The sequence below is a fragment of the Etheostoma spectabile genome, chromosome 7 (assembly GCF_008692095.1).
Source record: "Etheostoma spectabile isolate EspeVRDwgs_2016 chromosome 7, UIUC_Espe_1.0, whole genome shotgun sequence".
In the NCBI taxonomy this organism is placed as follows: domain Eukaryota; kingdom Metazoa; phylum Chordata; class Actinopteri; order Perciformes; family Percidae; genus Etheostoma; species Etheostoma spectabile.
In genome coordinates, this window is record NC_045739.1 from 26,290,090 (window position 1) to 26,306,289 (window position 16,200).

At 43.9% G+C, this 16,200-nt stretch overlaps 1 protein-coding gene across 2 annotated transcripts in view; it reads right to left on the reverse strand.

Annotated features, from left to right (window-relative positions):
• Nucleotides 1-16,200, reverse strand: part of mfn2 (mitofusin 2) — a 47,830-nt gene that overhangs the window by 27,318 nt on the left and 4,312 nt on the right. For both annotated transcript variants that reach the window (XM_032521080.1, XM_032521081.1), the window contains exons 3-10: nucleotides 12,797-12,932; nucleotides 10,856-11,018; nucleotides 10,580-10,704; nucleotides 10,010-10,118; nucleotides 9,750-9,857; nucleotides 8,530-8,683; nucleotides 5,288-5,355; nucleotides 4,151-4,272 (exon numbers count right to left, since the gene is read on the reverse strand). In XM_032521080.1, coding sequence (XP_032376971.1) covers nucleotides 4,151-4,272; nucleotides 5,288-5,355; nucleotides 8,530-8,683; nucleotides 9,750-9,857; nucleotides 10,010-10,118; nucleotides 10,580-10,704; nucleotides 10,856-11,018; nucleotides 12,797-12,932 — 985 coding nt within the window. The remainder of the gene's footprint in view (nucleotides 1-4,150; nucleotides 4,273-5,287; nucleotides 5,356-8,529; nucleotides 8,684-9,749; nucleotides 9,858-10,009; nucleotides 10,119-10,579; nucleotides 10,705-10,855; nucleotides 11,019-12,796; nucleotides 12,933-16,200) is intronic.

Sequence of the window (16,200 nt, forward strand, 5' to 3'; positions counted from 1 at the left end):
CACACACACACACACACACACACACACACACACACACACACACACACGATTTATACTTCTGTGTAAAATCTAAGCCGTTGCTAAGTACATAGGTGGAGACATGGACCTACGCCGCATTCTTCGCCGTAGCCTGACGTGCACCTCTCAAAAAATGTAACACGTGGCTTGGTTGCGTTACAAATCATTCATGCCACTTATGGCTCCAATCACTCCATCACTGGATGAAGAAGGTTTACAGTCTGATCATAACAGTCTAAAAGATGTCTGAGGGCAGATGATCACATGTATGGAGTGGATAGTGCAACGAATACTACCAAAGGAGACTGTTGTGTGATCTACCTGTGGACAGATTAGACCGTCGCCAGTGAACACCTGTGTTATATGCCACCACACCTCCGTCATGGTCAGAGATGACTTTCAAGTCAATTAATATATGTTTAATATATTTTTTTCTTGGAATTCATCACGTTTTTTTTTTTCCTGAGTAGAGTTGCTGTAAAAGGGCCCTATTGTCTTACTGATTACAATCCTCATGGAGACGTTTGAGTATGTATGTGTGTTTGTGTAAATATGCATGTACATATTAGTACATTGAGTAGTCGTTAAGACTAGAAAAGCGCTATATAAATACAGCACATTTACATATTGACTTTTTTATATACAAACATATCTGTACACAGTAGTCAAATGTTTAGTGTTGCGCTTGTTCAGCTTGTTGTCCGTGTAGTTCTGTGTACGTACCATGGATGTATAACAATAATGAACTTGGTGAACTTTGTGGGTACTTTGAGAGCAACAGAAAGCCTGAGTCACATTCTCTGTATGCGTTTGTACTGAATTGGTATTTAAGCGGATTCTGATCAAATCTGAAATCAGTTATTTTTTTCATTTTGTATCTTGGCAGAAACCACCGTTTAATTGGTTTCCAATTTAACTTAGAGGCACGAGAGAGCAGTGTGGGTATATGCTGTGGGCTGCTGCTGCGTTCTTCATTTGTAATTCTTTCATGGGTAAATGTACCCATGCACCTTGATATTTGTAGTAGTGTAGTCTTAGTTCATTTGTTTGTATTGTGCTGTGTTTGAGGGAAGTGCTGTTAACGTTTCGGTGTGTCTCATTTTGATCATTAGCTGGTGATTGGTGATGAATTTGTTTAAATACGCCAAATTGCAATTTTAACGGCCTCCCTGATCTGAATCAGAGTGGTTGTTTGTTGTTGGACTTCTGTGCTAGTCATGGATTGTCCATAACAAACACCATGTTCGAACATAGGGATGCTCATAAGTGTACGTGGTACCAGCGCACCCTAGGCCAAAGGTCAATGATCGATTTTATAATCGTTTCATCTGATGAGGCCGTATGTTTGGACAATCGGGTGAAGAGAGGGGCAGAGCTGTCAACTGATACCATCTGGTGGTGAGTTGGGTCAGGGGGTGGGGGAGGACTCTGGACAGACCTGGTAAGCAACCCAACGCGTAGTGCGGTGGGTAAATTGGGAACGTCTGGAGGAGAGCCCCTGTCCGACGGATTCAACTCACACCTCCGGCGGAGCTTTTCGTGCATCCCTGTGGAGGCTGGGGGCATTGAACCTGATGGACAATGTTCAAAGTTTCCATTGTGAAGCTGCGGCGGGGAGCTGTGGCTTAGGGTCTTAGGTGCTTCAAGGGGCGGTAACCCACGAACACCCGTTGGACACCGGGGGTCAGGAAGCGTCCGACTGAAGAAGGAGTCCTTCCGGGAATGTTATCCAGAGGACTCCGGACGCAGTTGCAAGGTACCGACGGGCCCGAAGGGCTGCAGCCTCTGCCGTGGCAGAGGCAAAGCAGCGGTGTGGGAGAAGTTCGGAGAAGACATGGAGAGGACTTTCGGTCGGCACAAGGTGCTTCTGGAAAACCGTTCGCCACCTCAGGAGGGGGGGAGCGGGGACTCATCCAAGCTGTATACAGTAAGGATGGGACGTTGTTGACCTCAACTGGGAGGGTAATAGACGGTTGGAAGGAGCACTGAGGAACTCCTAAATCCAGCTGACACGTCCTCTGTGGGGAGGCAGGCTGGAGGATGAGGGGGAGTTATCGTCAATTTCCTGGTGGAGGTCGTGAGGTAGTCAAACAAACACAGCGGCAAAGCCCCAGGGATTGATGAGATCCGTCCAGAAATGCTGAAGGCTCTGGGTGTGGAGGGGCTGTCTTGGTTGACAGCCTCTCAAACATTGCTGTGGAAGTCCGGGACAGTGCCGAAGAGAGTGGCAGACTGGGGTGGTGGTTCCCCTCTTCAAAAAGGGGGCCAGAGGGTGTGTGCCAATACAGGGGTATCACACTCCTCAGCCTCCCTGGTAAAGTCTACTCCAAGGTGCTGGAAAGGAGGGTTCGGCCGATAGTCGAACCTGATTGAAGAGGAACAATGCGGATTCCGTCTGGTCGTGGAACAACGGACCAGATCTTACTCTGGCAAGGATCCTGGAGGGAGCCGGAGTATGCCCAACCAGTCTACATGTGTTTTGTGGATCTGAGAGAAGGCGTATGACCGGGTCCCGGGAGAAACTGTGGAGGTGCTGCGGGAGTATGGAGTGAGGGGGTCCCTTTAGGGCCATCCAATCTCTGTATGACCAAAGCGGAGTGTGGTCCGGGTTCTCGGCAGTAAGTCGGACTCGTTCCAGGTGAGGGTTGGCCTCCGCCAGGGCTGCGCTTTGTCACCAATCCTGTATAATATTTATGGACAGGATATCGAGGCGTAGTCGGGGCGGGGAGGGGTTGCAGTTCGGGGGCTTAGGACCTTATGTGTTTTGCAGTGATGTGGTCCTGATGGCGTCATCGGGCTGTGACCTTCAGCACTCTCTGGATCGGTTGCCAGCCGAGTGTGAAGGGCGGGATGAGGATCAGCACCTTAAATCTGAGGCCATGGTTCTCAGCAGGAAACCGATGGAGTGCTTTCTTCGGGTAGGGAGTGAGTCCTTACCCAAGTGAAGTTTAAGTACCTTGGGGTCTTGTTCGCGAGTGAGGGGACTATGGAGCGTGAGATTGGTCGGAGAATCGGAGCAGCTGGTGCGGTATTACATTCTGTTTATCGCACCGTTGTGACGAAAAAGGAGCTGAGCCAGAAGGAAAGCTCTGATCTACCGGGCAATTTTGTTCCTACCCTCACCTATGGTCATGAAGGCTGGGTCATGACCGAAAGAACGAGATCCAGGGTACAGCGGCCGAAATGGGTTTCTCAGGAGGGTGGCTGGCGTCTCCCTTAGAGATAGGGTGAGAAGCACAGTCATCCGAGAGGAGCTCGGAGTAGAGCCGCTGCTCCTTCGCGTCGAAAGAGCCAGTTGAGGTGGTCGGGCATCTGGTAAGGATGCCTCCTGGGCGCCTCCTAGGGAGGTGTTCCAGGCACGTCCAGCTGGGAGGAGGCCGGGGAAGAACTAGGACTAGGTGGAGAGATATCTCCAACTGGCCTGGGAACGCCTCGGGATCCCCAGTCGGAGCGTTGATGTGGCTCGGGAAAGGGAAGTTTGGGGTCCCTACTGGAGCTGCTGCCCCCGCGACCCGACACCGGATAAGCGGTCGAAGATGGAAATTGCAATTTTAATGATGATTATTGTTTGGATGGCCGAGCTAAGCTAGCAGCAGCTCTCTGACTTTTTGATTTTATTAGACCATTTCATTATAACATACCATACAGCTTTGCACCATACTTTAAAAAACAAAGGTCAGGATAAAGCCCTGGAGCTTATTTTCATTGTTGTCCATGTATTGCCATAGCAACCACAAACATTCAGAGAGTGGTCTGAAACAGAAATTGTGATTAAGCTACGGGACTATAAACTCTAGATATACAGTACATCTGATTCTTTTTTGTTCATTTAGTACAATAACTAATATTCCCGATACTTTAATTTGTTAGCATGTTGTATATTATTATCCGTTAGCTGGAGCTGCTCCCCCCGCGACACGACACCGGATAAGCAGACGAAGATTGATGGATGGATGGATGGATGGATGGATGGATGGATGGATGGATGGATGGATAGAGACAGCTCCATCTCCTTCTCCTGGTAATCCTTTAAGTGGCACACTCCACTCAGCATCCCCATGTTTCCAGTCTTTGGTTCACATATAGCCTCAATCTAAACACTTGTACCATCTGCTTTTAATACCCGACTCACCTCTGCTCTTGTGCAGCAATGTGCACTGAATCCATAATGCGGCGCAGGGCTTCAGAGATCTGTTTGGCCCTCACGGTGTGCTGCTCAAATTTGGTCTTCACCGCTGACTGCGAGATACACTCCTACACACAGACAGGCCAACAATCCAATCAACTCAAAAACAAAGGCTTGGCAGCGTGACTCACTGGACTTTTGATATTTGGATTGATTAGTTACTTTACACATTGAATAATGTAACATTTAGTCAGAAAGTGTCATCAAATAAAGACAGGGCTTAAAGGAGAATTCCGGTCGATTTCAACATGTAGTTCTGTTGTTTGTAAATGTGGAGAGCTGTCAATAGAGAGAAAAACAAAAACAATCAGTGCTGTCTACTCCGAGTTATCCTCCTGCAAGAGTTAGCACCCAACAGGCTTAAACAGGGCAAGTTTTAAACATGTTTTTAGCCTCTTAACATGTTCAAAATGTCATTACAAGTGCCTAACCATGTGCAGTGATTCCTTCCAAGTGAACACAGTGACTTTGAAAAGGCATGAAAGTTGGGCTATTTCAGCTGTGTTTAGTTCTGGTGTTGATACTCCAAGGAGTGTTTCGGGACAGTCTACAAACTTCAACACCGAAAAGAGATTAAAAACGTATTTTCAAAAATAAGCACATGGTTATTTTTAGAAGTAAGTGTCGTAGTACAACTAGCAGGAGACCAGTTATAATATAGGTAAGTTTGGCGACACTATCTTATTTAATCATTAAATTTATAGCCTACATATTTTTTGTTTTATCTTTTTTCTGTTTTGTAGTTTGTAGACAAAAGCTCTCTAACTGCCTCTCAACACAGGAACTAAACAGAGCTGTATTAGAACGACTTTTATGCATTTTTTAATATCTACAGCAGTCAGATTCACTACACATGGGTAGGCAAAAAACAGGCTTAAAACTTGCCTGTTTCGTTTTTCTCTCTACTGAGAGAACTACACATTTAAAAACAACAGACCTACATGATGGAATTGACCAGAATTCTCCTTTAAGTTACACTTGCCAATAGTGGAGCACTTTAGGGAGAATGTGCTTGTTTTCCATCTAAGCAAAGTCATCTCTGTGCGTCTAGTACAGAAATATGAGCAGGTGTTAGCATCTTACCTCGAATCGCCTCTCAAAGTTCTGAAACTCAAACATTCTGGCTTGAAATCCCTCTGCAAGAGCTCCACCTGAAACAAAACGACAACATGGACTACTGTAGAAAACTGTAGAATGGGTGTCCACACAGTCCACATTTAGTGTGTTCCTTGAAAGCTATGGTATGTAGTAGGGGTGGAACGGTACACAGAAGTCACAGTTCGGTTTGTACCTTGGTTTAGACATCATGGTTCAGTACAATGGGGAGAAAAGCGGAAAAGAAATGCAGAAGGAAATTCTTTTTAATTGTTCATGTCTCAAGCTGTACCCCCTAGTGTCATACAGTCTCTCCCCTGAGCTAGCTGCAACAGCCTGAAGTGTGTACTGTATGTAAACAATAAGTACCCCACATGCTCTCCAGACTCCATCTGGAACTTGTAATCAAAGTAAGACAATTAGCTATTAAACTGAAAAAGATGGATCTCTTATTTATGAAAGTGCAAATTACAAAGAATAATGACAAATGTGTGGACAGGATGGCATGTTGTAACAAGGTGCGAGTGCATGCCGCATATACTTAAAGCTCTATTTGTATTTGTATCTAAAGGCTGGTTAAGCACTGCAGGGAGGAGAAGTTGGACAGTTTGTTTTGTGTCTCGTTCCAGTGATTGGCACATCTGGATGATGGTGTCGGATATGCGTTGGCATGTTAGATGTACAGTGGTGTGAAAAAGTGTTTGCCCCCTTCCTCATTTGCTGTTCCTTGTTTTTTGGAACATCAACCAATTTAAACAATAGTCAAGGACAACACAAGTAAACACAAATGCATTTTGTAAAGTGAAGGTTTTTTATTATTACAAAAAAAATCCAAACCATCATGGCCCTGTGTGAAAAAGTGATTTGTCCCCTAAACCTAATAACTGGTTGGGCCACCCTTAGTAGCAACAACTGCAACCAAGAGTTTGCGATAACGTGCAATGAGGCTTTTACAGCGTCCTGGAGGAATTTTGGCCCACTCATCTTGGCAGAATTGTCCTAATCAGTTACATAGAGGGTTTTCAAGCATGAACGGCCTTTTTAAGGTCATACACACAACATCTCAATAGGATCAGGTCAGGACTTTGGCTGGGCCACTCCAAAGTCTTCTTTTTGTTTCTTCAGCCATTCGGTAGTGGACTTGCTGGTGGTTTAGGATCATTGTCCTTCTGCAGAACCCAAGTTCGTTTCAGCTTGAGTACACGAACGATGGTCAGACATTCTCCTTCAGGATCTCTTGGTAGACAGCAGAATTCATAGTTCCTTTATCACGGCAAGTCTTCCAGGTCCTGAAGCACAGCAAACAGCCCCAGACCACACACTCCCACACCATATTTTACTGTGTGGATAATGTTCTTTTTATGAATGCAGTGTTCCTTCTACGCCAGATATACTGGACACCACACTTCCAAAGAGTTCCATTTTGTCTCATCGGTCCACAGAATGTTGTCCCAAAAGTCTTGGGGATCATCAAGATGTGTTGTGGAGAAATTGAGACGAGCTTTGATGTTTCTTTTGCTCCGCAGTGGTTTTCTCCTTGGAACTCTGCCATGCAGGCCTTTTTGCCCAGTCTTTTCCTGATGGTGGAGGCATGAACGCTGACCTAACTGAGGCAAGTGAGGCCTGCATTCTTTGGACGTTGTTGTGGGGGTCTTTTGTGGACCTCTTGGATGAGTCGTCGCTGCGCTCTGGGGTAATTTTGGGCGGCGGCCACTCCTGGGAAGGTTACACTGTTCCATGTCTTGGCCATTTGTGGATAATGGCTCTCACTGTGGTTCGCTGGATTGCCAAAGCTTTGGAAATGGCTTTTAACCCTTTCCAGACTGATAGATCTCAATTACTTTCTTTCTCAATGTTCCTGAATTTCTTTGGGTCTCGGATGATGTGTAGCTTTTAAGGATCTTTGGTGGACCTTACTGTGTCAAGCAGCTCCTATTTAAGTGATGCCTTGATTGTGAACAGGTGTGGCAATAATCAAGCCTGGGTGTGCTAGAGAAATTGAACTCCGGTGTGGACAACCACAGTTATAGTATGTTTTAACAAGGGGGGGCAATCACTTTTTCAAACAGGGCCATGATGGTTGGGATTTTTTTTCACCTTTAATAATAAACACCTTCATTTACAAATTGCATTTTGTGTTTACTTGTGTTGTCCTTGACTATTGTTTAAATTGGTTTGATGTTCCGAAACACTTAAGTGTGACAAACAGGAACAGGAAATGAGGAAGGGGGCAAACACTTTTTCACACCACTGTATTTCCACTCACATACCCGACAACTTCTGAACAACGCCGACACACAGTCCTCGTCTTATCCACCACTCTCTTGCTTGTACAACTGAAACAAACCCGAAGACCAAACTGTTCAAGGCCGGGAGGGCACCAGGCGAGACCAGAGGCTCCAGGCTGCAGCCACACAGTCTTGAAGTTCTCCTGAACTTGCGAACTTAAAGACGCCGGCGGGTCTTCTTGTGGGTCGCCACCACTCGCCATACTCGTCCTTTGTGCTGCCGTCTTTGACTCACTCACTGGACCGTCCCCTGAAAAAAAACTGCATGTAGGCGGCGCTCAGCTAGCCTCAGACCCAAGGTGGGGCTACAGATTAGGTTTCCCTAGAACCTGCGTATCTAACATTAGTTCCGCATTACATTAATTAATTTGCACGTAATTTTTATTTATTTTAATACCATGTTAACCCCAGTTTCCACGGGATGCGTAAAGGCGGCGGAGATGTTTTGCCTCTACTACTCTGAATGGAAACAAACTGTTGTTGTTTTTGTGGTTATATTCTATTGGGGAGATCTCGTGGGTCCTTGAGACTTCAGCTGTCAGTCTAGTCCCACAAAAAGTCCGGACCTGGTGGGTATTGACAGACGGCGGAGCACGGAGCCTTCACGCAGCGGAGCCGATCCGCAGCAGTTACGCATCCTGTGAATATTCGGCATTATTCTTCATGTAAATTCATTCACCGAACCGAGGCGCCTGTACCGTTTTAGCTCCATACGAATAAATGTGTACCGTTCACCCCTAGTATGGATTATCCATATGTAGATGGTGATGAGGAATGGATGTCACTCCAGACAAGAAAACATACTACTGTGGCCTAGTACACCTGTGATCATCAATGAACTGAGATGTCAAATTCCAAAACTTTTCTTCTTTTTTTTTTTTATTCCAGTTTTGTCATCAGTGTACAAACACTGTCAGACTCCCCAGTGACTAGCTTCCCTACCTGATTCAGGCATTCCTTGAGCCTTCTGCACACGAGCCTGAAGGACTTCCTTGGCAGAGACAAAAAAGATGCGGTCACTGGCCTGGGCTCGGTCCACCACACCCAGCTCATCCACCAGGAAGTTGGTGCAGCGGTCCATATGCTGCCTGCGGACCTGACACAAAAACAACACACCAAATTGAAAATTGTTGTAACACAACAAAAGGAACTACTAAACCACCAAGCTGCTGTAAGTGGTCCAGTATACAAGCTTAAACCAGTTTGATCATGCAAACCAATATTTGTCATTTTATCCGGGAAATGGAAAAACTAGCCTATATCAGCAACCTGTGCCACGTGCGACAACTAGTGATACAATTTGGTGTACCGATCCGGTATTTGGTTTAATATCAAACCGGTTTGAAAAACTTTACACTGGCCCAACCCTAGCTGCCAAATCTTTTTGTTTGTAGGGAAAATGTAGAAAACAGACAATCTGAGAGTAAACTGCTGCACTCAATGTGCTGTTTCCTATCTATTCATTCAAAAACCTGGGTGTTGTGTCATGTCCTAACTGCAGATATTTCTAAACAAGTAAAACCTGTAGCATCAACAGGCTAGATAACACTGGAAGTCACTGAGAAAACTTTAAAATAGGATACAGGATATTAGTGAGGGAGTGCAGAGGCCTGTGAAGCAGGTGGTGATCCTCAGGTCACTTCCTGCAGACCAGATGGAGTGAGGGGATTGTTAACAGCAGCTAAGCGGTTCACCTGCCAAATCTAAGGCTACTTTTAAAACACACAGGCACACACATCGTCTGTATGTATGCATTTTCTGTCTGTATTTTCTGTATGTACACACACGTACGCACACACGTACGCACACACGCACGACCGGCTCACAACCCTGGATGGCGTGTTGAGCAGTGTGCCAATCCCCTCCGATGGGTCTAGGGATGGCCCACCCCGATAACTCCCTAAAAATCCATTGGTGATTACACCTCCGGTGCGAACCCTGAGCTTCAGCCCCCAGCTGCAGTCCCTGAGCCTGCCCTATAGTAGATATGATCAATCAATATTGGAAAAAACAAATATCCCTCTCCCTACCTGCAGCATGAAGCAGCATGAAGCTACATAAACCACTGGCACATTGTGGTACTAAAGCCAGGCATACATCATACAACATTTTAAATGTGGTGTGTGTGTTCCCTAGTGTAGATGTTTTTGACGCTGACTGACCTCCTCCATGTATTCAGGTTCTGAGGCTGAGGCGTCCCAGCGGTTGTTGAGGATGAAAATGTTGGGACTAGAGAGCCGCTCATTTACTTTGTGAAAGAAAGACTTCTCCTGTAGGAAGACATCATTTAGCATACATTTAACACATTTGCATTGTGTTCACATTTACTACAACAGTTTGACAGATTAGTTCACTCAGTTCTAGAGATGACAGGCAGCTTCTGGCTCCATTCAAAATGACACACGCAGCTCTCACATCTCACCGTCTGCATCAGTGTGGACTCAGAGTTTGCCACCAGAACAAATACGTCAGCATCCAGGCAGAACTTGTCAATCCAGCTGTCCAGTTCTGTGGTAACATCTATCCCTGGGCTGGAGGGGGAAACGGAAAGTATAATATTCCAATTGTAGTACTCGGCAAGTGAGCTTGGCAGCTTTTAGGCAAGACAAAGCTGAAATTAAACATGTTTTTATTTTAACAAACGTACAGCCTTGCCACTTTAACTAGCTACCATTACTTACATAGTCCCCACTTTAGTCTTGGTATAAAATGCTGTGACTGTTCTATGACAATATACATAGACGCCTGTGCCTCTATGTGTGCTAGGTATGCTAAGGTGTTCACTTTATTGTATTTCTAAAGAGGTGAACAATTGGGGCTGCAGTCCAGTGCTAGAAGACATTTTAATGGAAAAGATTCCAGTCATGTTGTATGGAAAGACTTTCATGCCCACTCCTTGTTACTACTATTACCATCAATAATTGCAAAACATAATTACGTTTTAAAGTTTAAGTGACAAAACTAATTTGATTAAACAGTGTTGATGTCTGACCTGTCCACCAACACCAGGTCATCCCTGAGCAGAGCACACTTGGCTTTAGGCCACATGACGCAGACCAAGCTGCCGGCGTCCAGGTCCTCGTCCTGGTGGAGCGCGTGCGCCAGCTGGTTCACAGTCTGGAAAAACACACAACATCAGCAACCAACGGCTCCACACACAGCAAAAGACCAACACTCCACTTCTACAGATTGGAGTTGTTGAGATAAGAGGAATTGTGGTTTGGAGACAAAACTATTTGCCCTGGGATGATCAGGGAGTTCTGTTGACCTTTATGCTCTTCTTCTCCTCGGAGCCTTCAGTGAGCAGGAAGGCCTCATTGCCATCGGTGCCCTCCACCCTCAGGAAACAGTTGGTGGTGTGTCCTATTCCCGACGGCAGCACCTTGTCACACAGCATGGCATTGATCACTGAGCTTTTCCCATTACTCGTCCTACAGAACAAACAACATGCTTGTCAGCAACTCCTGCAGTCGTCCAACAGCTTTAATTTTAGTCTATGTTTAATCCTAGGGCTGCATAATTAATCAAACATAGTTGTGATTACAATTTTGGCTTTCCCACAATTCACTGAACATGATAAACTTATTTGACGTTTAAAACACATGCTCCGCTTATAGAAAACTTCCACTGCATAACAAATCAAACGCTTTCATAATCGACAGCATGAATCAGGAATGACTCAGCCAGCCACTGCTGCGCCAGCTGCGGCACTAAGCACGGCCATTCACTGTTAAATAGCTTGGAAACCAAGCCAGCTGCTACAGTATAACAACACAGACCGCTGCTCCGTTACACTCGACTTAGCCATGTGTTCCTTCTCGGCTGAGAAGGGCGGTACAGAGCTGAGTTTCACTGTTTAGTCTGTATAAATTAGCCTAGCGGATATCTGAATCTGAAAATTAAAAACCAATACCTACCCAATGAACTAACATCTGAATATTCCAGCCATTCTTATTTTGATGCAAAGGTGTGTACATTAGCAGCAATGTAGCACAACATGGAAGTGAAATCAGTGCTCTGTTTATTCATATGTGCAATACAAACATTTTTCCCTTAAAATCAATGAATAATCGTGGTAAATAATCGTCTCGGTATTGATAAAAAAAATAATCGGGATTATGATTTTGGATTATCATTAGCAAAAATCTTGCAGCCCTATATATAACTAGATTTTATTTATGGCTTTTCTGTTTTATAAACAAGAAACATACACAGCAAAGTAACCCCCCATAGACAAGGAACATATAAAAAAATAAAAAAAACATAGACCAACTGATAACTTCCACACAAAATTTTTTTTTCTTTAGCTTGAATCTCACTTCATGCTCATGCAGTTTTCTTTGTCCTACACTCCTTGAATTTTTCACACTTCTTCTGTGTAGCTCTGGAGTAGTCTGGAAAAAGCATTATGTTATTGTTTCACCACGTCAGCTTGCCCTTGTTTCTTGCATCACGCGGCCCCATATCAGCCAAAGGCACTTAATACTTACCAGTATGAACATGTGCACGTTCAATCTTGCATTATCCCTCTCTCTAGCAAACCCAGAATCAGCTCCTCTAAAAACTTTACAGCAAAATGAACATTATTGCGTCTCAAACATTACTGCATGTCTTCTATTAACTACCATAGCAGCTCTAGCTCTTTCTTTCTAGCTGGTAGATTAGCTTGACATTTTCTCTCAGCTGTTTCTAGATATTCCACCTACTTTCAACTGCTTTAAGGCGGAAAGTTTTTTCTCCACCAAAGCGGTAACGCGGCGAATATCTGCCAGGCTATCCATGTCAGCTGAGATGTTCTTTATTGCAGCATAGATGTTACCGATGTCATTCACTATGTAATGAGACTAGCTCCAAGCACACATCCGCCATCTTGGTCTTGCATGGCTTCAGGTCCACGGGAGAGCAGAGGGTTTTTAATATCCCCACACGCCCAGTACTTTTTATCTTTCAACATTCTTGGCTCCCGCAATGTTTTTCCTACAAGCGGAGCAAAAATGTCCCTGTTTACGGATCTTAAAAAGGATTAATGTAACAGAGGTCAAAGCTCGCTGTTTAGCAGGCCTTTTAGCAGGCATTTTCATTGGTAACTTATTAAACTTTTTATTTCTTCTTTTTTATTTATTTTTTATATATACTGGCCAGTAGATTCTTGACCCATATGCCTGACGGGGCCAGTGGCAAAAAATATTACTGTTGAGTTTAAACATACCTCCCAAAGAAGACCACCTTCATATGCCTTCGTGCAAGTACTTCTCCAATCCCTGCCACCTTGGCCAGGTAGCCCTGGACCTCCTGGACCTGCTCCTCTGTGGCGACTGGGTCCAGCTCTTCATTTTTGTAAGTATCTGTAACATGGAGTCATCAAACAGAGGCCAATCAGTCTGGTTATATGTGGCGTTTCCTTAGATACCTATACATAACCACTGGAGTAGAAGTCTGCTGTAAAATAATTACCCCAATGAAGTATAGATACCCACAATTTCTCCTTAAGGAGAGGACCATTTCGTATTTAAGGAATGGACCTCCGGAGGAAAATAGGGGAGGGTCCTGTCTTTTTATTCTTTGTTGAGGGGAGGGTCATCCAACGTTTTTTTAGTCTAGAGGGGAGGTTCACCCAACTTTTGCAATCATGAAAACAGCAAAATTTCAAAGGGGCTTGTTTGGGGCATATTTTTCCGTATAGTTTCATGTAGCTCTCTCAGTCTCGGCCCCCCATCGCTAGTCCCTCCCTGTTTAGTAAGTGAGCTGTAGCTTTTGTTGAGACCATGGCATTTCCCAAACTGAATAAATCCCGCATATATAAACACAAAACTGCTTTGCTAGTTCCATGGTGTTATAACTAAGACATCTGCTGAAAAAATAATGGTATTCATTAGCATGATTGCTGTAGTGTTTAGTTAAAAAAAACAAAAAACATCAAAAAACACTTACGAAAACATAGCGGACCGGACACAAGCTTTTATTTTGAAAAGTTAAAGCTTAAGGACAGCATGCAGCTGGGAGGGCATGAGACGGGAGTTCTCCAGGATGCAGTCATGCTCAACTCAAATATCCCTCCCCGTGATTATTTGTTAAATTGTGTAAAAAAAAGCCTTTTCCAGTCATTTGAGGAGGAAGGAGTGACAGCTAAAGTTTCTCAGACGAGCATTAATTTGGGAGCTTGCTATGCTAAAATATACAATGACTATTACCCAACGTACTTTATTGAATGGTCTCAATGTTTCATTTCATGTGAATACTAGTTTACTAGAGTAACTTAGTATTTGAAGTAATGCAATAATGCAGGGAGTGTGCATTTAGTTTCCATGCTTACTGGGTTTCCATAACAATGTAAGTGAGTAAATTTACTGAAATGGCCACCATAACAGTGGAGTGTGATGTGTAAGATGAGAAGGCAGAGGTTAAGTCATGTACACTCACCTATAGGATTATTAGGAACACCATACTAATACTGTGTTTGACCCCTTTTTGCCTTCAGAACTGCCTTAATTCTACAACAAGGTGCCGAAAGCATTCTTTAGAAATGTTGGCCCATATTGATAGGATAGCATCTTGCAGTTGATGGAGATTTGTGGGATGCACATCCAGGGCACGAAGCTCCCGTTTTACCACATCCCAAAGATGCTCTATTGGGTTGAGATCTGGTGACTGTGGGGGCCATTTTATTACAGTGAACTCATTGCCATGTTAAAGAAACCAGTTTGAAAAGATTCGAGATTTGTGACATGGTGCATTATCCTGCTGGAAGTAGCCATCAGAGGATGGGTACATGGTGGCCATAAAGGGATGGACATGGTCAGAAACAATGCTCAGGTAGGCCGTGGCATTTAAACGATGCCCAAGGGGCCTAAAGTGCGCCAAGAAAACATCCCCCACACCATTACACCACCACCAGCCTGCACAGTGGTAGCAAGGCATGATGGATCCATGTTCTCATTCTGTTTACGCCAAATTCTGACTCTACCATCTGAATGTCTTAAAAGAAATAGAGACTCATCAGACCAGGCAACATTTTTCCAGTCTTCAACTGTCCAATTTTGGTGAGCTCTTGCAAATTGGAGCTTCTTTTTCCTATTTGTAGTGAAGATGAGTGGTACCCGGTGGGGTGTTCTGCTATTGTAGCCCACCCGCCTCAAGGTTGCGCGTGTTGTGGCTTTACAAATGCTTTGCTGCATACCTTGGTTCTAATGAGTGGTTATTTCAGTCACAGTTGCTCTTCTATCAGCTTGAATCAGTCGGCCCATTCTCCTCTGACCTCTAGCATCAACACGGCATTTTCGCCCACAGGTCTGCCGCTTACTGGATGTTTTTCTCTTTTCACACCATTCTTTGTAAACCCTAGAAGTGGTTGTGCATGAAAATCCCAGTAACTGAGCAGATTGTGAAATACTCCAACCGGCCCGTCTGGCACCAACAACCATGCCACGCTCAAAAATGCTTAAATCACCTTTCTTTCCCATTCTGACATTCAGTTTGGAGTTCAGGAGATTGTCTTGACCAGGACCACACCCCTAAATGCATTGAAGCAACTGCCATGTGATTGGTTGATTAGATAATTGCATTAATGAGAAATTGAACAGGTGTTCCTAATAATCATTTAGGTGAGTGTATGTCATAGTTGTATAAAATAAATGGCTATCTATACATCTTGGCATCAATAAATTGTTGGGGAGGTTCATTCAATATTTGTTAAAGGCAACATATGTGTCAAACCATTCTGAATCAAGTATTGTGGTGCTGCAGAGACATACCGGACTACGCTCTCCCTTTGCAATGTTACCTGCAATGATCGATTTATGTGAAAGGCTGGCAGGGGCTATTTTATTAGGGCTGTAAAATATATCTTTTTTCTTATTGTCATATCAACTGGCGCAGTACACACATCGCAAAAGGCTGCAACATATCTCAAAATATAACATGTGCTACTTAAAAAAAAAAAGAACTGCACTTTAAAATGTAACTAAAAATGTCATTCTTTTTTAGTGGCGCCTTTTATATTTCATTCAATGTTCAATTTGATCAATAAAATAATGTTGGAAAAGATTTAATTTTGTTTGTTTTAAAAGCTACAAGCAATATGTTGTATTTTGGTAGAATATTGAAAGCAGCAGAAATGCAGAACACTTTTATTTTTTTATTTTTTTATCATTTAAGTATTGCAATATTCCACAATGCTATCACTATTTTCCTCTTATCGTGCAGCCCTATATCATATTCACTTTAAACATCAGATGAAGTGATTCTTTTCTCCAAATACAGAGGAGGCTGAGTTAATAATAAATTAGTCACAACAAAGAAACAACGTTAACCAGTGCATTTTTCCAGGCGCCCGCTTTGTATGTGATTTGAACGCTACTTAGCAAATTTGGTAACATTAGCTTGTTTAAAGCTTGTTGCATAGTAAAGTCCTCCATGACAAATAACACTGCGATAAGCCAATGTATGAACTGATATTAGGCAAATATTTTACATCTACAGTTGTATTGGGGATTGCTCAGTATGATGGGCTTGCTGCAGTTGGATTTCTAAGAGACAGCCTCTCTCCCATTGTGACAGGGCGCTTTGCGACCGTCACCGTAGCTATGCGCTACTTTAACTTTAAACGTTTGGACA